This window comes from Glandiceps talaboti, chromosome 12 (assembly GCF_964340395.1).
Source record: "Glandiceps talaboti chromosome 12, keGlaTala1.1, whole genome shotgun sequence".
Taxonomy (NCBI): Eukaryota; Metazoa; Hemichordata; class Enteropneusta; family Spengelidae; genus Glandiceps; species Glandiceps talaboti.
In genome coordinates this window covers 8,627,709-8,649,634 of record NC_135560.1, presented here as the reverse complement: position 1 = coordinate 8,649,634, position 21,926 = coordinate 8,627,709, and the positions used below count along the sequence as shown (strand labels likewise).

At 35.3% G+C, this 21,926-nt stretch overlaps 2 protein-coding genes across 3 annotated transcripts; one reads left to right on the top strand and one right to left on the bottom strand.

Moving 5' to 3' along the window:
- Positions 1–1,472: 1,472 nt before the first annotated feature.
- Positions 1,473–18,226, bottom strand: LOC144443437 (stAR-related lipid transfer protein 5-like). Of its 2 annotated transcripts, XM_078132912.1 has the most exons (6): positions 18,081–18,226; positions 17,739–17,765; positions 15,829–15,878; positions 11,940–12,072; positions 11,421–11,635; positions 1,473–4,187 (listed from the first exon to the last, which is right to left on the bottom strand). In XM_078132912.1, the coding sequence occupies exons 1-6, from the start codon at positions 18,165–18,167 to the stop codon at positions 4,016–4,018; spliced, it is 684 nt and encodes a 227-aa protein (XP_077989038.1). In that variant the 5' UTR covers positions 18,168–18,226; the 3' UTR covers positions 1,473–4,015. The 2 variants fall into 2 exon arrangements, with proteins under 2 accessions (XP_077989038.1, XP_077989039.1); XM_078132913.1 differs by lacking the exon at positions 17,739–17,765.
- A 463-nt stretch (positions 18,227–18,689) lies between these two features.
- On the top strand, positions 18,690–21,412 carry LOC144443748 (immediate early response 3-interacting protein 1-like). Its single transcript, XM_078133291.1, has 3 exons — positions 18,690–18,805; positions 19,309–19,410; positions 21,061–21,412. The coding sequence occupies exons 1-3, from the start codon at positions 18,715–18,717 to the stop codon at positions 21,114–21,116; spliced, it is 249 nt and encodes an 82-aa protein (XP_077989417.1). The 5' UTR covers positions 18,690–18,714; the 3' UTR covers positions 21,117–21,412.
- The last annotated feature ends 514 nt before the right edge of the window (positions 21,413–21,926 follow it).

Sequence of the window (21,926 nt, the reverse complement as noted above, 5' to 3'; positions counted from 1 at the left end):
TTGGAACTGGAATGACAGCGTTTCCATTATGTAAACAGTGGAATGACACCCCTTTCTACATTCAGTTAGTTGAATGACACCCTCTGCACTGTAAAACCAGTGGAATGACAGCCGCCACTCTATAAGATAAGTGGAATGACAGCATTTCCAATGCTTTGGAACTGGAATGACAGCATTTACAGTGGGTAAACAGTGGAATGACACCCCTTTCTACATTCAGTTAGTTTAATGACACCCCCTGCAGTGCAAATCCAAAGTTTCAAAGCATTGGAAACGCTGTCATTCCACTTATGGTATAGAGTGGCGGCTTTCATTCCACTGGTTTTACAGTGCAGAGGGTGTCATTCAACTAACTGAATGTAGAAAAGGGTGTCATTCCACTGTGCACATACTAGAAATGTTGTAATTCCAGTTCCAAAGCATTGGACATGCTGTCATTCCACTTATGGTATAGAGTGGCGGCTTTCATTCCACTGGTTTTACAGTGCAGAGGGTGTCATTCAACTAACTGAATGCAGAAAAGGGTGTCATTCCACTGTTTACCCAATATAAATGCTGTCATTCCAGTTCCAAAGCATTGGAAATGCTGTCATTCCACTTATTTTATAGAGTGGCGGCTGTCATTGTGATGCAGAAAAGGGTGTCATTCCACTGTTTACATAACATACGGGTTGTCGGTGGCCGAGTGGTTAAACCACTTGCCTCTTACCACTGCGGTCGGGGTTCGAACCCCATTCAGGGTTCTGTTAAATTTACCACGCTGTAAGTAAGAAGAGTGTCGTTCAGTTTGACTCTACCGAACAACGCAGGTTTTCCCCGGGTACTCCGGTTTCCTCCTGCATTAACACTGAACCCATGAGGGATGGCCCTCACTGGACTTCTTGGGAGACAAGTGTTTATATGCTTAAAGAACTATCCAGTATAAATAAAGATTATTATTATTATTATTATTATAATGGAAACGCTGTCATTCCAGTTCCAAAGCATTGGAAGTGCTGTCATTCCACTTATTTTATAGAGTGGTGGCTGTCATTCCACTGGATCTACAGTGCAGACGGTGTCATTAAACTAACTGCTCGGAATGTAGAAAAGGGTGTCATTCCACTGTTTACATAATGGAAACGCTGTCATTCCAGTTCCAAAGCATTGGAAGTGCTGTCATTCCACTTATTTTATAGAGTGGTGGCTGTCATTCCACTGGATCTACAGTGCAGACGGTGTCATTAAACTAACTGCTCGGAATGTAGAAAAGGGTGTCATTCCACTGTTTACATACTGGAAATGCTGTCATTCGTTTTCCGTCATTCGGGTTGTCATTCGTTTTAGGGTCACCCTCAATTGGTTCTTTGTCAGATTGTGAAATTCTTAGCAACCATACACGGTAAGTCAATTAACTTGTAAATTTCATTAATTACGCAAATGAATCATTAAAATTAAAACAAACATCAACCAAAGAAGGTGTTTACCAAATTTTATTTGAATTGGGTGAGCCATTTTTGAGAAAACGATGACACAGACACAAACAAACAGACAGACAGACAGAGAGACATCACCATATTACAATCTTCCTAAAATTGAAGGATGGAAGGTAAAAATGAAAAAAATAGAAAAATCTATAATTATATATAAATAAAAAATAAATTGTACAAAATATAACATATCTACATAAGTTAGGACTACACAATATACATGTAAATTGCTTTCAATGTAAGCCTTAGTTATACATTATTTAATTTGGCTGTCAAACATACGGTTGTTGATACGTACTTGTCCTATAAAAGCAGTCAATGAACTCCTCAGTACCACTATTCATCCGACCGGGAATACACTTTAGTTGATTTCAGGAAAAAAGGCACACAGCATGAAGATTAAAATTCATGATTTAATTATTGCTAAGTTGATTAAAATTGTATGATTTATACGATATCGTCATAAAGTATGACATCTTTTATTAAAAGTTCATCTCCTCCTTGGGGATTTCTACAGATTATTAGTCCTGGCAGGAAGTGCATTCCCTTGAGGCCTTGTCTAGATGAAACCAAACATTTGCAAATGTATCAAGTTGCCAATATGTATTCTTTTTCTGACTTAAAGTTACGTTTTGAAAGTGATCTCAAGTAAACTGGGTGGGTGGACATGCTCATCAGATCCCTGAACGTGACGTGACGATCTGCTGTGACTTTAATATATATTAGACGAGGATTAACATGGACTGCAAAATTTGGATAAACTATACCACTTTCAAAATGATAATCATCGACACTTGGATTTAGATAAACTATACCACTTTCAAAATGATAACCGATACTTTGAAACAGAAAAATTTCCATGAAAAAATGTGGCAAAAATAAAAAGGGTGGGTATTAAGGCATCTTCACAACACTATCTGAGAAATTATTTTTCATTACATTAGTGGAAAAACAAGTCCTGTCTTGCGAGAATAGGGTGAGGGGTTAGGGCTATGCAGTACAGAAATTAAAATTGTTGATTACGTACAATAAATGTTCGACATTCAACACAGAAACTACCTTCTTCCTGCCGGGTTAAAGTGTAACATTCACTATAACAGTGTCCTGTTTACTCTAAAATTCACTTTGTATTTTGTCTCTAGTATATTCTACTTTGAAATGATTTTCACGTGCTAACATTACTGTAGCACCAATACATTACTCCTAATACATTAACTATTATACATTTGATGATAAATTAACTAAACATGTCCATTTCTTCTTGGAAGCCACAAATAAAAAGAATATTATTTGAATCACATTGGCAGTGATGAGTATTTAGATAATATACAATTCTGCAGGTTTTTTTTTTCAAGGTAATGTTCTCTGCATATATAATGGTCATTGCAGTATTGTGATACTTTAACCATCACATCACATCACATGCTAGTGACAGTAGTAGTGACAGAACTCGGATTTAGGACATAGTCTCTACACAACTGATCACGTAATTCACCATACATGTTCTAAAATGTAGGGATACCTCTAATATGCTAGCTAGAGACTTCAATGGCTATCAGACTCGACATACTGACTTGACAGTATAGCCCAGAGACTTGGCTATCAGACTCGACATACTGACTTGACAGTATAGCCCAGAGACTTGGCTATCTGACTTGACATACTGACTTGACAGTATATCCCAGAGACTTGGCTATCTGACTTGACATACTGACTTGACAGTATAGCCCACGTACAGACTTGGCTATCTGACTTGACATACTGGCTTGACAATGTAGCCCATAGACTTGGCCATCTGTCGACATACTGGTTTGACAGTGATATTTTCAAGCCACTGAGATATCCTAGCCTCTGGCTACTATTAACTCTGCGAACAATGCAGAATGTTATTTCAATGTCATCGATGCAAGGTATACATGGATATACCATTAAACTACTTTAACAATACTTCTATCACATATCAGGTTTTATGTTTCACCAGAGTAAACTAGCTGGTAAATTTACCTGCGCCATACATGTATTGAGCTACTCTTCTCTTTTTCTTACATTTTGGTCCTTTTTGTATACTATAAACAATAGTCAATGCTTCTTTGTTCAAATGCTTCTTTTCAATTCTCAATCTAGTCATTTTATAAATTTTGGCTGTTTTTGGCTTTAAAAATAATTTGATGGGGGTTCTATGTTTTATTAATGGGCTACTGGTCAGTTTGGTTTAATAGGGCAATGATTTTATTCCAAGGATATTACTGGAGATTCAAACTAACATGTACAATGCTTGCAAAAATGCAAATCTCATTACATATAATACCCCTACTAGCTAGCTCCATGCAGGAAAGACAGGCAGATACATGACAAACACATCCGATAATTTGCTTCAAAACACTAATATAATTTAACATAGACAATACTATATTATCTACAACTACATTGCTTTTTCTTTTTTTTTAATGTTACTTCAGTTTTTAATTTGGGGATAATTCCCACAGCACACAGTGTCGGTTCATCAAATCATTTCAGTTTTCAAGTGTAGGGTGATGGTAACCAGTCTAACTCTTTGTGTCAGCCGGCGCATGAAGTACGTTCTTTTCCATGGCTGTTTTCAAACCAATAAAGAAGTCTATCATAGTGTTTGGTAGTGCTGTCTCCACCAGTGTTCTAGGTAACATTCCTTTCAGATCAGACTGCAGGAAACTTATCACTTTGGTTTTGTCTTCATCTCTATAAAGAAATTCAAGAAACGATTTCAATTAAAATGTATTCTGAGAATGAAGATTCGGGGGGGGGGGGGGGGGCTCAGTTTTGAACTAGGATTAAAATTTAGGACTGGTGTTAAACAGTTGTCTGTAGAACTACAGAAAAATGATGGTCCAGGGCAAAAGTAACCCATCTAATGCGAGAATGAATGTTTATGGACTCATACTTAGTTAGGAAATTTCTACTCACAGAGTCTTGTAGTACGTCCCTAATGATGCTGACGAAACGTTGGCAAAAATTTGGTATTCACTTCCAAGAAATATTTTGACTCTATGAGTAGAAATGTCACTACTAACCCATCTAATATTCATGGCTCCACTCATAAGATACTACTAAATGTCAGAACCTGGGATGGAGACCTTGGCCTTTAATGCCATATTTCATATATAATAATCAATATCATTCATTAATAAAATAAATTTGTGAGCAGTCTTCTGACATTTCAAAACTGTAATTTCATGTAGTTTCATGAATTAGACCCTTGAGTGAACTCAGTAGTGATACTGCTGGGGAGTGTGTCAAGGGACTCTATGGTTCATCACTGGTCAGTCACCGATATAGACTATTATATTTAGACTGGCATTAATCAAAATTATAAATGTCTATATCAGAGTTGAATTTTGCCTTTCAGTGACCTCAACTTGTTGGTTTTAGAAATGAAATGATCATATCTGGTGAGGAATTCATAAAATGATAATAACAAGACTAAATATTCAAGATAATATTATAAGTACAGTAGTCTGAGTGAATTCCTACATGATGCAATGTTAAAGACTTTGTACGGAATTGTGACCATCCTAGTATGGGTTATAATGACGTCATGTCGATATAGTGTTTTGTGTGACAGGAAGTCTTTTCATCAAAGTTACAAAAATGAAATAAAAGGTGTACAAAATCTGGTATGTTGACACGGATTCTTATCACATTGAGGACACACATAGCATTAAATTGAGATTCGTCTTGGCTAAAATGATGGCGTATCCATATAGCAGGCTGTGTGACAGGAAGTCTTTTCATCAAAAAGTTACAAAATAGGAAAAAAAAGGGTACTATATTACGTCTGGTATTTTGACAACACTTCTAATTATATAAGGGGGAAAGGAAGTGTGAAATTGAGATTTAGTTCAGTTATAATGACATCATGGTTTGATGGTTTGTGTTACAGGAAGTCTTTTCACCAAAGTTACAAAAATAGAATAAAAGGTAGGTGTAGCACATCTAGAATGAAAAGTACATGTACGAGATCTGGTATTTGTCAGACACCTGATTGCTATTTACACTGAGGACACAGGAAGTTTAAAATAGCAAATGACATCATGATTTGGTCGTCTGTGTGCACTGAAAGGAATCTTTTCATCAAAGTTACAGAAATAGAATGAAAGGTGTACTAGATCTGGTATGTCAACACCGTTTCTTCTTACATTGAGGACACAGGAAGTGTGAAATTGAGATCCATTTCACGCTAGTATGGCTAGGGCATTGACCAGAGTAGTCTACAATTCACCTCATACAAGCAAGGATTTGTACACACTGATTACATCATGATAGCAGTCACTGTTTGTAGGTGGGATTACTTCTAATACACCATAATCAGCAAACATTGAATATTTATGGTGTGATAAATCCTCAGAAATAAAGACTTTTTATGGAAGGTAATTTATCAGTGAAACTTGTACCACAGTACTTATATGAAAGGTTATCTGAGGTCTTATTTCACAATATGATTTACGAAAGGGGGTTTGGTAAGGGTAGAACAGCGGACAATATGTCTTTATTCAGTCAGTATGGAGTGTGAGTATTCAGTCAGAAAAGAAGACTATGACGTTATTCCTTATTTTAAAGAATGAATAGATGAAAGAAGACAACAGAAAAGTCAAAAGTGTTTCCAAACTCCTTGTGGCTACTATACATACTATACACTGATATCTGTATCTCTTGTAGTCTGGTTGGAGTAACAAGATAACCTAGTCATAATATGTCATGTACTCTGGTAGGGGTGCAAGATAACCATGTTATATTGACCTCTGTACATAAATCATGGTATCCTACAGAACAAATGGCAGACATTTACCTAGTATATCCTAACACTAACAATCATGTACTCCGTGTGCAGCGCTATGACTGCAGTTATCTAGATATAGGAATTTTATCAACATATTCATTTCTAATATTCTATGTTTCAATTCTTACCAAACAATATGCCGTTTACTTTTTAAGTTCTCTAGACATGAAAATTTCGACAACATTCTATGTTTCATTTCGTAGACTTTTTAGTTTATCCAGCCATGTAAATTTCAACAGCATGTTCTACAGATTACATGCTTCATTTCTTACTAGTATACCACAGACTTTGTAAATATTGTAAACCTACAGATTTTGATTACTAGAAAAGTTTGCAATTTTACAGTCTTCAGTTATAGTTCTCAAAGACGCATTTCAGTCACTACTTATTTTTGCATTTTTGTTTTCCAGTGAGTGAAATACACGAAAATTTCCAGGTTTACAGAAATGTAGAAAGGGATTTCATTAAAATGGTCATTTCCATTTCATTATTCTGTAGACGTTTAAATAAATAAGTGAATGAGACATGCAAACTTCCACAGCATGCTCACATCAAATATTCTACGTAATAGTCATGCCCCAATTCTTAACAGATACACTGTAGACATTGTAAATAATGTAGGAAAGAATTTCATTGGCAGTTTTATTTCTGTTTCAACATTCTGTAGACTTTTAAGTTACAGAGACATACAAATTTCAATAGCGTGCTCATATCAAATATTCGATTTTCTATTAATACTCTAGAAATAATCTAGGAAGGAATTTCGACAGCATGTTCATTTCACATTTCACTTTCAGTCAATACTCTGTAGACTGTACATTATCTAGCAAGGAAATTCACTGGCATGTATATTTCTATATGTTTCATTTTCTGCAAAGACTCAGATTTTGAAAGTTATCTCGACATTCAATTAAAAAAAAGCATGTTCTTATCAAATATTCTATGTTTTTTATTGTCACTCCTTTCTACAAATACTCAGTAGACTTTGTAAATTATCTGCTAAGAAATTTAAATCATTTAAAAATTAAATCTTAGCAATTTCAAAAGCATGTTCGTGTCTAACTCTCTACTTACATATTTCACTTCTTACCAGTAGTGTTGTAAGACCTTGTAAGAATTTCAATTTTAATTTAAGTTAGCAATTTTCAACATCAAGTCCATTTCATTTTTTCATTTCTCACCTGTATACTGTAGACCAGGCACCCGGACTAGGAAAGAATCTAAAAGTATATTTTTCAATTTTTCATTTCTCTCTTATCAGTATACTATAGATTTTGTAAAATTTCAACATGTTCATACGTAATTATTTCTTATCAGTACACTGTAGATCTTGTAAGAATTTCAACAGCATGTTCATTTCATACCTAATAGGGAACTTGCAATCAAGACTGAGCATGCTCAGACGCAAAGGACTATGGGATTATCTGTGGCTATCGTAATACCTAATCTAGAGCTACTGATAAAATAAACCTCCCCTAATGGTCAGGGTAACTATGGATTGATTATTTGTGGTTACAAACAATGTATCAACATTGTTTATAATGCTAATTGATGAGTATTTAGTATCACATTTCCCATGATGCAACATTCAACATGGCGGGTTTGCAAGTTACCTATTAATTTTTATCAGTACACTGTAGATCTTGTAAGATTTCCACTGGCATGTTCATTTCATATGTAATTATTTCTTATCAGTACACTGTAGATCTTGTAAGAATTTCAACAGCATGTTCATTTCTATATTTCATTTCCTGCCAATACCCTGTAGACTTTTGTAAATCATCTAGACATAGGAATGTACCTGGTATGTTCATCTCAGTGTATGATTCACTCTAATTACCTAGTTTATATATCAACTCAGCATGGGTGGCCTCTATTTTATTACAAAATTAAATTACATATATTTACATCAATATACTGCAATATACCACCACATGTTTAAATAATCAAAGTCAATTTTTATTATGATGAAAAATTGCAGGGTTCAAGGTACTAAGTCAGGTCAGTAACCTCAGTATTAAAATTGGATTTCATGGTTTTGTTTGGTTTCAACATTTGCCAACACTTAGTACATACCTTTGACAAGAATCATTTAAAAGTTTAGGTGTTGCCAGAGACATATGTATCTGAGAATTTGACTGTGACTAATTTGTAGCACAATTTTTTTAAGCTCATACCCAGGAAGCAATTTTTTTTTTTGTCTTGAGTTGGTCAGCAAATCCCCTCTCCCCCTTTTGAACCCCCCCCCCCAATCAAATGGTTTACCCTTAGCAGTGAAATCTATCTTTTAAACCTACACTAACTGTAACAGTTCTATTATTTCCTCGGTCAGATAACCAACAATACATTCACTAAAAATTGTTAACTTTCCAATAACTAGACATTATACTCTGCTACTATGATAAGAAGTATATTAATACAATGAAATCAGGATTCATTGGGGTGCTGAATTTTGGGTATGGACCCAAAAATCAATTTGCTAAGTATATACTGCACCATACTGTGTACTGCTACACAAATACGTGTTTACCCACAGGTGGTTCAATACCATTCAGGGTGTACAATATTAGGAGTAAGTCATCTAGTATGTCTAACAAAACAGTTTGAACAAAAAGTTGCAATTGCAGCTAGTACAGTTTTAAAGTAAACCTCTGTAACCGTGGTAACACTATACATCAATGATATGCCAATACAATTACTTTCCCCAGACATACTTAATTACATTATTTACTGAAATCTAACTTATTTAAGGCAATTACTAACACTGATTAAATACATAATTCATTGATAACCAGAATCGGTTTGTTCTGTGCATAACTTTAGCTGATTGAACTATCACAATCACACAAAGTCAACATTGGTTGAATGAAAGTCTGATCATTTGCTAACTCTAATTTGAATGAAAATGTTTATTTTGGCATTGGATTATGTTTTCATTTGTGATATTATTAATTTTTTGTCATCGATAGTTCAGTTTCAATTAACATTTATACTGGTTTTGAGTTATGTTTTCATTTCGTACAAAAACAATTTTTTTAAACAAGATAGTGTGACTTGACGAGGGACTGACAAGACCATTCGTATTGCGGCATTAGAGATGAAAATCTTGGATTGTCGCAAGACAAACAACTGCAAAAGCATTTGCCAAGAATGTTTTCATTTAATATTTTCATGTGTACAGATTGGTGTTTGGGTTTGCTATAACATAATGTGTACATCAAGTAATGTTCCACTATTTCAGAAAATTATGAATTTTTATGTAAAATACAATGATTGATATACAAAAAACCTTTAATGACACTTTTTGTTTTTAATTTTTAAGAAACCTGGAAATGGGTGAAGAAAATACATCTTATGACAAACTTGGACAAATAATCATTCTTATTTTAATTACATTCTCATCAACTGAAATCGTTGTTTTTATTAAAGCTCTATCTGACAATGACATTATTGGCTATATTTTTCACGATTTCACCAAATTATGTGAGTAGAAAGTTTTGTAACCTATTCAAAGACATTATGGTAGCTTTGGTAGTGGTACAAGCAAAACTGCACTAAAACCAGTTAATACATAAATGAGCTAATTAATATGCAGATCTAAAATTACACATCAAATGTTTTGTCCATGTATGTCTTTTATTACTGCGTGATAAGAAATTCTATCTAAGAGTTTTATATTGAAGAACCTTGTCAATATTAAACATCAGAGTATTACATCATACAAAGTATCTGAATATACATAAACGATAATATGAAGTGTGGCAGGGATAAGAGCGTGGGTGTATGTACAGAAAGAAAGCTTCTTATTGTAGTAGAATGCCTTAGAGTCACTGAAATTTTCAATAAATACTGTGAATATTTACAGAAATTTGAATATTTCCAGAAGGTATTAGTAGTATAGTCTAAGTTTATATGACATTTGATATAGTCGATTGTTGAAATATCACCATTTCTGTATATCCTGCCTTAGAGGAAATCACACCCACAGTGTTCAGAAATGTCAATGCATGATACTTCAGGGGGGAGTTTTTTTTCCGTTTTTTTTCTTGAGTCTGACATTTTGTTCCAATATTCAACTGTACACAAAATTCTGTGAAGTGTAGCTGATGTCTAAAGATGACTACATATCTGTCTTTAATCTAGTCTAATCTAATCTAATCTAGTCTAATCTAATCCAATCCAATCTAATCTAATCTAATCTAATCTAATCTAATCTAATCTAATTTAATCCAATTTAATCCAAAAAATTTATAACCACCAGACTCTAGAACCAAAGTACTGTTCAATGGCACCAGTAAGGGTCAATCCACACAAATTTCTTGTTTGAACATATGTTTCTGAAGTTTGTTCTTGAAAATGTTCAGATTTGAAGATTACTGTAAACTCAATGATAAAGAATTCCATAGTCTAGGCATACAGTTTGAAAATACACAGCTATTGTATGCCTTAATATTTAGACTCTAATATTAAAGATATATAAGACCAATGTCAGTTACAGATTTAAAATCTGAGCGAGAAAAATGTTATCTAGCGGAGATTTAGAAAAGGTTGGTAATGAAGAAAAGAGAGATCCAATCTGCTGTAATCCTTAGGGCTTTAGTTACAAAAAACCACAATTGTGAGAAAATGTGGGATTCAAACATTGGGCTTTAAAGTGCTAACTACGAGAAAACATGTATTGATTGGATGGTTATCCCTTTTTATTGAATAGACAATTAGATGTTATTCCCCAATATTTTTCTTCGTTCAGCCAAGGAAAATACAGGTGACCTAAGGGACCTTTGTCACTACAAGTCTATCAATAGTGACAACCCTTCGCTCACGAGTATTTTCTGGCTGAATGAAGAAAAATATCGGAGAATAACATAATTATACCAGTGCCAGTAACATCAAAGAAAAAATTGGGGAAAGTAATAGCAATTTTGAATGTTTTGACTCATATTTCTAACACAGCAGAACCAGTGACATAGACACGTGTTGTTGTGACATAGAATGACCAGAGTATATATTCCTTATATTTTAATCAACTTGACTCATGCACAGTATAGTACTTCTCATATTACAACTGGGGATCTCTGGTAGTTTCAAAACAAAACAAAACTATCATACAGGAATAGTGGTTGTAATTTACATACCCTTCAACAGCCACACAAAATGTACCACCAGGATGGTTGAAGGCCCTGACAACGTCATCAACTGGAGGCCGTGCTGAATAGTCTACACTGACTGAATTGGTACAAATTATGCCATCATCTTCTATATGTTTAATTAACACAGCATCAACAAAATCACGTGAAGATATTAGTCCCATTGCTGAACTGTGAGTTTGAGAATAAACTACGAAAAACTCCTGCAACAAAGAATATACATTTTGATTACTGTCTGTGTGCATGTATGTATGTATGTATGTATGTATGTATGTATGTATGTATGTGTGTGTGCGTGCGTGCGTGTGTGCGTGCGTGTGTATGTATGTCTGTCTGTCTGTATATATGTATGTATGTATGTATGTATGTATGTATGTATGTATGTATGTATGTATGTATGTATGTATGTATGTATGTATGCACATACTTTTATATGTACATATTTTTTTAAATAAAATTACTGAACCGCTCAATGTACAATGAATTAAAATAATAATGACACTGTACCTCTTCCGAAGAATCCAAGATTTCAGATGTTTTTATTGTTTTATCCCAGTTATCCCGCACACCAAGAGGTGACGGTATTACATACTTTATAATCTCATCTGGTTTTCCATCTAATATACCTTCAGCCTTGTATCTAATATGCAAATAAAGGCAGAATTATTTATCAAAGTATCCACTTGCTTCCCCCATCTAATATCTTTAAGCCTTGTATTCAAATATGCAAATATGGATAAATTCAGCTTTAAAGCAGCACTAGCTGTAACCAAAGTATTATTTTTTTTATTCGACAACCAATAAAATATTCACAGCAATTTGTTAAAATACCAGTAATTACACACTACATGTTAATGGGGGGGGGGGGGGGATGTCAATGTATGTATACATTGTGCAGTAACAGGTTAAAATCATTATTGCATTGGGGAGCTTATTTTTGGGTATGGACCAAAAAAACAATTTGATAGAATTTCTTATATCATATTATGTGCACAGTTAGACAAATAATTTACCCTTAATAGGTGATTCAATACTATTCAGGGTTTACGATATGATGACTAAGTGATTCTATCTAATAAAACGCAGTTTCAAAAAAATGTTCCAGTTGCCACTATAGTGCAGCTTTAATTGACTTGAAAAAATGAAGTAGTATGCATGTACATGAAGTACTAGGCATATTAACATCCCAACAAACTGCCTGATTACAAAATTATTTGCCTATTCATGCCTCCACTAAGCATAATTAAGAAAGATGGCTAAACTATTCTACTATCATTTCATGATTCAGTCTTGTGGTAGATGCCTAAACAATATAAATAACAAGATTTTACTCTCAATAAAACAATTTTATAGAAATAGTTATTGCTATCATTTGATATGAATTAATGACAATGTAAAAGATGTATTTTTTTGGCCTAATAGTACAACACATACAGTGCATGTTATACATTTCTACTTTTTTGAAAGCTGCACTAGCTACACAGTTGGACAAAGTACTGAAGTCTGCAGACAGATTCATTTGCAGTGACTATGATCGACATAGCAGTGTAACTACTATGATTGGAAATCTTGAGTAGCCTACATTACAAACCCATAGAAAAGCTGCTATGTGAACCTATACACAATCAGAAAAGGTGAACTGTGTGTCACTGTAGCTATAAAGCATCTTTCACCAACTAAGAGTGCATGACTTCATCCATCCCACTCGGTATAAAAACCTTGATTCAAACACTGAAATTTTCCAGAACTCATTTTTCACCAGAACAATTGTTGTCTGGAACGCACTGCCCCCTTCTGTCACTGAATCACCTTTGACATTATCATTCAAGACAAAACTTAGTTAAATCAGTAGTATTTCTAACTTAACCCTTGACCCCCATTGGCATGATACTCCTAAGGGTGACCCCACTGTTTTTGCTGTTTCTCATGACCCAACTGACCCAAATTTTCAGCTACGACATCAAAATTACAAAAAAAAAATTTGATTGCCCTTAATATTTGCTGTACAGTACCTTCTCTGGCAAGAATAAGCAAGTGTATGGACTGTCGACATCACCTACAGTCCTGGCGGCAGTGACAACACTTGTTCACAAAAACTGAGCATTTCTTTCATGATGGAAGTTATTCAAGTAGGGGGCTGAAAACGTGACAGTTGTGTAGAGAAGCTGGGAATGGGCTTGTTACCAGGAATCCAAAAAAAAGAAGATAGAGAGGAGGAAAAGGAAAGGCAGAGAAACATGGAGATGATGATTTTTCCAATTTTTTAAAATTGACCAACCCATAGTTGCTATGAAAAAGTAATGAGAAACATAACAAAAGATAGGATCACCTAAGGAGGAGGTGCCAATTATGTATCCAGGTCCAGACACAACTGGAAAATTTTTTGAAACTGTTTTGTTACATATAATGACTTACACATAATATCGTATACCTTGAACAGCATTAAATCACCAACATATTTGTGTACCTGTACACATACTTCGGTACAATGAATCTGGTAAAATTGATTTTTAGGTCCATACCCTAGATTCAGCGCCCCCCCAATGTAATCACAATTTCAACCCATTACTGGACTATTTCTAAATAAAATCAACCTCAAATTATCACATACAGTGTGTAATATTGAACAATTTTCAGTGAATATATTGTTGGCTGTCTGATCACAAAATAATACTCCACTTTAACAGCTGGTGCAGCTTTAACAGTACATGTATTTTTTGTTGTGTCAGCACAAAAGTATGCTATGGCTTGCAAGAATGGTATGAAAATATGAAATGGAAAGTTGATCCTAAAACCAAATACAAAATTGCTGATGTTGATGGTACTGGTATGTCTACTATGGCACTGTATTACATATAGTAGCTGTAAATAGACAAACTTAACGATATCTCTTATATCATTACTGGACTAATTTAAAATGAGAGTCTAGCATTTGGTTTGAAGTAGTACGTCACTAACTCCTAAATACCGAGTTTCAAATATTTATAATAACACAGCTAAGATTACATCAATCAGTAGCCAAGTTGACATCAACTGTTTGGTATAGCCTTGTTTCATACTTGTGGTCTAGAAATACGTGTGGAGTATCAGTAAGCTTTGATAGATTCCAATTCTGGCTTTGTTACACTGTTAAAGATAGCACCAATGGCACTGCAGCACAACTGAACATTTTTTTTTGTTTATGTTTATCTGGTTGCCTATAGGCCCTGTTGTTACCTTCACCATATATGTCATCATTTTGCTGTTGCTATGGGCATGGTCTTATTGCTAGGCTTATTTGCATTCCTCTTTTGGATGTTTATCCACTTGCTTTGCAATAGTCACTACCATTTGGCTGTTGCTATGGGCTTGGTCTTGTTGCTAGGCATACTTGCATATATTTTTGGAATCTTTATTCACTTGCCTATTAATGTCTGTTATTATGTTAACAATATACTTCATCTTTGGCTGTTGCTATGGGCATGGTCTTGTTACTAGGCATATTTACATACATTAAAAAATCCTTATTCATGTACCTATCCATCGCTGTAGTTATTTTTGTAGTATGTTGCTAAGGGTGTGGTCATGGTTGCTAGTTTTGTCAATATAGTTTGAACAATCACTGAACTTGATAACTGCACAATAACACCTCCAGAAACATTCCCACCAAGTTCCAGCCTCATTCCCAATTTAGTTTTAGAGATATAAATTTTTGACCATAACTGGGATTTTTGAGATCTAATTTGCATATCACCAATGGGATCATCATGATGTGAATTCACCTTCATCTACACATCCCCAGATGCATCCCCATTAAATTTCATCTCAATCTGCTCAGTAATTTTGGAATTATAGATTTTTGACCAAAAAGACACATTTTTAGACCTAATTTGCATATCACTGATGGGATCATCATTTTATGAACAATTCTTAATCTAAAAACCCTAAGAATGTTCCCACCAAATTTCAGACCGATCTGACAAGTAGTTTTTGAGAGTTTACGTTTTTTTGACCAAAAATCACATTTTTTGACCCAAATCACACACCAGTGGTAAGGTCATTTTGATTTGAACAATTTCCCAACTAGACACCCAAGGTAATACTAGTATACCCACCAAATATCATGGCAATCGGTCCAGCGGTTTTTGACTTTAAGTTGTTTACACACACACACACACACACACACACACACACACACACACACACACACACACACACACACACACACACACAGCCAGCCAGACAGACAGACAGACAGACATTTTTCCATGCCGATATACTGAACCTAAGAAGTTCAGTTGCACTGAAAACCAAGCCCAAAGACTTGTCATGGACTTCAAACTGAGATAGTGATTCTGAGACAGGATAAGTCTATAGGCTAATATACCCCCTGCTGAATCATAACATATAGACTTACATGTGACCATCAAATTCTGCAGACTTCTTGTAAGACACAGTAATTTCTTTCTGGAAATAAGCATGAAATGTAAACTTTTAACAGATCATTGGAAATGGAATTTAATATAAAAAGCTATAAGCAAACAAAAAAATTGCCAAATTATGCAAATGTATTGCTATATTACATGTAACAAGGCATTGAACACAGGAATACCACTGATTGTATAAGTACAGAAAAACAAATTACCAAGACAACAAATGTACACAAATTGCCATGACAACAGAGGTACAAGCCAGGACGCCAATTAGCAAAAGAACACTGGGGCACCAAATGAAAGGTTTACCAAAACTTACAATACTATTACTATTACTAGTAATGAAAAAAATGTCTAAAATGTCTAAAATTTCAAGATCAAAGCACATGAAATGTTTCCATCTATCATTGAGATATCAAATTTTATGAGATTATGAATCAATATCCAGATAGATTTAGCAGACATTGTAAAAACATATTTAGTGTCGAACGAAATGAGGCTGACATCACGAAAAGTTGAAACACAAGAACAAATCTATGGCCAAGATTTGATGGGATGATGAAAGCAATTTGAATTTTTTTTATTTTAACTGTATTAGGTGTCTTGCCCTACAATATCTAAATATCAGTAAGTACTGAAATATTTCAGAAGAAGAAAAAGGAAAGTTTGATTTTCTTATCCTCTTTCACATGTACTCATGAGAATAATCAACCAGAGTTCAAACTGCAAGTTTGAATTTTGTAGTTTCAATCGCACAAGATGTCTTGCTTTACAGTAGTTACCGTACTTTAAATTTCAGTTTAAAAAATTTGAAATTTTTTCATAGTAGCAAGAAAATCTGATATCATTTTCATGTCCTATTTCAGTCACATTCATTAGAATAAACAAGCTTTGAATAAACAAAGACTGTTTTGAACTCAAGCCTTGAGTTCAAAACAGTCTTTTCAAGGTTATTAGTCCATAGAACTCAAAAAAGAAACTAACTAAATATTGGGTGACTTGTCATGAGTATATCTATTGATGGTGTAAAGTGTAGGGTTTTCATTACTGTGTAATTCTATATCTTTCATCTCACTGCAGGCAAACACAGTCTAGTGAGAGTACAAATGCCAATAGGTCAAAATTCAAACATTTTGGTGAAAACAAATACAAGCTATAGCTGTAACGTGATGTAGTAGAGACTAACTTCTAGTCATACAGGAACCGTTAAGTGTATGGCTACGTCATGTCGAGAGATCGCATTCACAGACTTCACATCTAAGTTTAATTGGCCCTATATTTTATCATGTCTTTTCAAACTAGTCTTTATGTTCGTGGCATTTTGAGTATCACTAAAATCTAAAATAGTCACCATAACCGTTGTGCACACACCCAAGTTGATTGAACAGCTCTGTTTCAGATACAGTGCTGGAAACTTATATGTTACGTTGTGTTATTCCATAGATATGGTAATATAAATTCTACATTATTAGTTTTGATAAGTCATAATATACATAATGATAATTCTATTACAATACTACCCTTAGCTGGAAAAAAATAGCCATGTTGTGTCAGTTTATTCAAAGTTAAAATTGAGACACACAATTAATATCAGCTACTTCCTATAGTATTGTGCTTAAAATGTCACTGCAATATAATGCATGGTTAAAATGATAGGTCTGCAATCTATCAAGCTATTTCTACGGTACTTTTAATGATTTAGCTCATCCTCTTCAGCGTGTGAGTGACAGATTTTTAACACCCCCACCCACCCACCCACACACCCAATTCTATACTGTTCATATATACCACCAAGTGGTGAGAAATGCAGTGACAACTTTATTCACACACAACACATGACAACAGCATTCATACATAGATAATCCAACATAATCACTCTATGATACTCTCTCACCTCGAAATGTTCCAATGATATTTCTCGCTGCATTGGTTTTTTGTAAATAAAGAGGGGAAAAAAGTTGTATCACATACATTAAAAGATCACCTCTGTTAGCCTCTGTCAATATTAGTCATATAAACAATTGCCATTATCGAAATTCATCAAATATTATAGGAATCGATAAAAATAATGCATGGTGATTTCGGCAAAAAGCGCAAAGATGCCATTTGCCATTCATAGCTTCTACTTTTCTTGTCACGATAAATTTTGGAATAAAATGAAAACTATATTCTCACACCTCATAGCTTGTAAGATGTATGTGGTCAAAACACGGAGAGTATCTCCGTTAATACTTACTGAGACTTTCGATACCGTCCAGTCGGTGTCTTTGTAGTAACCCATCAACTTCTCGCTGGCCTTCTCTGCCTCTGTTCTGTATGCCATCTTCTTGCGGTCGTTGCAGTTGAAGACACTCGAATGTTGATCTTGTGTCTTGCTCCAAGAAAATAACCGCTAAGTGAGTGTATTAACATAATGTATTTAAATATTCGTTTCGTCATCACAATGAAACCATCACCATGTATAATAAGCTTATGGAACACAAAGCAATGGGGCTATTCACCGATAGTGGAGGGGAACCATTTGGGTATTACATTTCTATTCAGCGAGCGAGATTGATCAGCTCGAGATTTGTGAAGACGATAAGTTGAGAAGAGCGCCACCAACGTTGGTATAGAAAAAAATAGATGCCGTAAAATTGCTACACTATCTATTCGTCAACAGCAAATTTGGTGATTTTGTGATCCACAGCCAACCTTGTGTGTATTTTGTTTTATTGCCAGTACAAGAGGCAATATTGCTTATCGTTCAAAAAAATAAAAACAAATTCTCACCTTTTTCGTTTCTATTTTGTGTTACGAATAATGTCGTAAATACTGTCGCAATGCATTTCTGACACGACAGCAGTATTCGACAGGAAACACCGCCAAGTATGGCTTTCACGATCTACTCGCTGTTCGAGGCGATTTTACTAATGATCAACGCTGTGGCAATTCTCCACGAAGAAAGATTTCTTAACAAAGGTAAGGTTATGGACAGTGTATGCATATTCTCCAAGCTACATGCCGTTGTAGCTCGAAGCTTCGCAGACATAGCAGCGAGTTCAAGTACACAGCTGTTTTACACCACACATCATTGAACGTATGCACCCGATTTGAAGTTGGAGACCTATCAATTATCGTGTAATTTTTTCGCATTGCCTCATTTTTCAAATTAACGAAAGGTTATAAGCTTTGACATGTGCATTTTGATCAGGCACTGAGCCAAGTCTGCAAGAAACTTCTGATACAGACAATTAGACAGACGCCTGAGAAGGTCTACAACTTAAACTATTCAGATCCAACAGGCTTTAGTTTTACCATGGAAGTGTCACAGTCGGTGAAACTTCCATGGTTTACACTGGAATGTCAATCACCAAGGAGGCTGTCATACTAAACAGCAATACTTTACTACCAGTGTATCAGAGAAGAACAGAGTCTGTTGTTTTATCGAGTTTAACTGTACACTATATATTTCTTATTTCTAGTTGGATGGGGAGGTGATCATACTGTAGGTGGTTTTGGTGAGGATCCTGGCATGAAAGCACAAATAGTTAATCTTATAAGATCTGTCAGGACAGTCATGAGGGGTAAGTGACATTGATGTCAGGACAGTCATAAGGGGTAAGTGACATGTCATGACAGTCATAAGGGGTAAGTGACTGATGTTATGACAGTCATGAGGGGTAAGTGACATTGATGTGAGGACAGTCATGAGGGGTAAGTGACTGATGTCATGACAGTCATGAGGGGTAAGTGACTGATGTCATGACAGTCATAAGGGGTAAGTGACATTGATGTCAGTACAGTCATAAGAGGTAAGTGACTGATGTCAGGACAGTCATGAGGGGTAAGTGACTGATGTCATGACAGTCATAAGGGGTAAGTGACATTGATGTCAGTACAGTCATAAGGGGTAAGTGACTGATATCAGTACAGTCATAAGGGGTAAGTGACTGATGTCAGTACAGTCATGAGGGGTAAGTGACATGTCAGTACAGTCATGAGGGGTAAGTGACTGATGTTATGACAGTCATGAGGGGTAAGTGACTGATGTTATGACAGTCATAAGGGGTAAGTGACATGTCAGTACAGTCATGAGGGGTAAGTGACATTGATGTCAGTACAGTCATGAGGGGTAAGTGACATGTCAGTACAGTCATGAGGGGTAAGTGACTGATGTTATGACAGTCATGAGGGGTAAGTGACTGATGTTATGACAGTCATAAGGGGTAAGTGACATGTCAGGACAGTCATAAGGGGTAAGTGACATGTCAGTACAGTCATGAGGGGTAAGTGACTGATGTTATGACAGTCATGAGGGGTAAGTGACTGATGTTATGACAGTCATAAGGGGTAAGTGACATGTCAGGACAGTCATAAGGGGTAAATGACATGTCAGTACAGTCATGAGGGGTAAGTGACTGATGTTATGACAGTCATGAGGGGTAAGTGACTGATGTTATGACAGTCATAAGGGGTAAGTGACATGTCAGGACAGTCATAAGGGGTAAGTGACATGTCAGTACAGTCATGAGGGGTAAGTGACATGTTATGACAGTCATGAGGGGTAAGTGACTGATGTTATGACTCATGAGGGGTAAGTGACATGTCAGGACAGTCATAAGGGGTAAGTGACATGTCAGGACAGTCATGAGGGGTAAGTGAAATTGATGTCATAACAGTCATGAGGGGTAAGTGAAATTGATGTCATAACAGTCATGAGGGGTAGGTGAAATTGATGTCATAACAGTCATGAGGGGTAAGTGAAATTGATGTCATAACAGTCATGAGGGGTAAGTGACATTGATGTGAGGACAGTCATAAGGGGTATTAATTGACATTGGTATTAGGGCAATCATGGGGTAAGTCACATTGATAACAGGACAGTCTACAATCCAGGTAGAAGCCCATGTTTTTTGTTCATTTGAATACCTTCAACCTGGCTTGCATGTGGGATAAGATATGCTGATATCGACAAGAAACTGTCAATAGCAATGTGATGTAAGGCACTATATTGACAAGCAGCTGTCAATAGCAATGTGATATAGGGCACTATATTGACAAGCAGCTGTCAATAGCAATGTGATATAAGGCACTATATTGACAAGCAGCTGTCAATAGCAATGTGATGTAAGGCACTATATTGACAAGCAGTTATCAGTAGTCAGCCTAGTTCATGTGAAGTTTGTACTTTTGGACTTCAAATCTTTCTAACAATAATTTTCTATCTTTTGCAGTGCCTTTAATAATATTGAATACAGTAACAATTGTATTTGAAGTTCTGCTTGGATAGAATCACAATGTCTGTTGCTGTAAAACAAGGAACAGTGAAATAAGTGAAAACTAGTCTGGCTGCTAACACTGAAGGAGAGAAAAATGACACCAGGTATACTATCCCAACATTCTGATCAGAATGCATTGAGTGTAATGAACAGTAACAACACTTCCCAATTGTAACGTGTAGCCAAACGACTTGGATCCTATGCAATATCTTACAACATTTTCTTTATCTTTTGCCTCATTTAAAGTTATCTAACTTTATATTTTATTTTGAAAACTGTGGCAGTAATATGGGTGCACTTCATTGGTAAGAAGTGGAGGGGTGGGTGGGGGTGGGGGTGGGGGGTGAGTTGGAGGAGGTAATACAACAAGTAATATTTCATTCAGAGTCATGATTACAAATTTAAAGAATAAAGACTTTGTCTGTATGCTGTCCAAAATTATATAATTTGATGTATTCATACCAGAACATGCAAAGGAAAAATGTTTGCATATTTGTGCAAAAGCATGGCTGTGCTTTTACAAGTAAACGAGACTCAAAATTATCAACTCCTCCCTTGGAAGGATGAGTGGTTGTCCGTTCCTTCTGGTATGGTTTGAGTTGACACATTTTGACTTGGAGCAATGCAACTTCGAGTACATATGAACATGAACGTGGAGAGCTTTTCTTCACACGAGTAATGATGTATACATCCTACCTAACTTTTTAAAAATAGTTAATTTTTTTAGCTTTTAATTTTTTTTGAAACAAATAATACATGTAGTAATGTATATTGTGATTGCTGTTGAACAAAGCTTATATTATTTTAAACATTCTATTTTC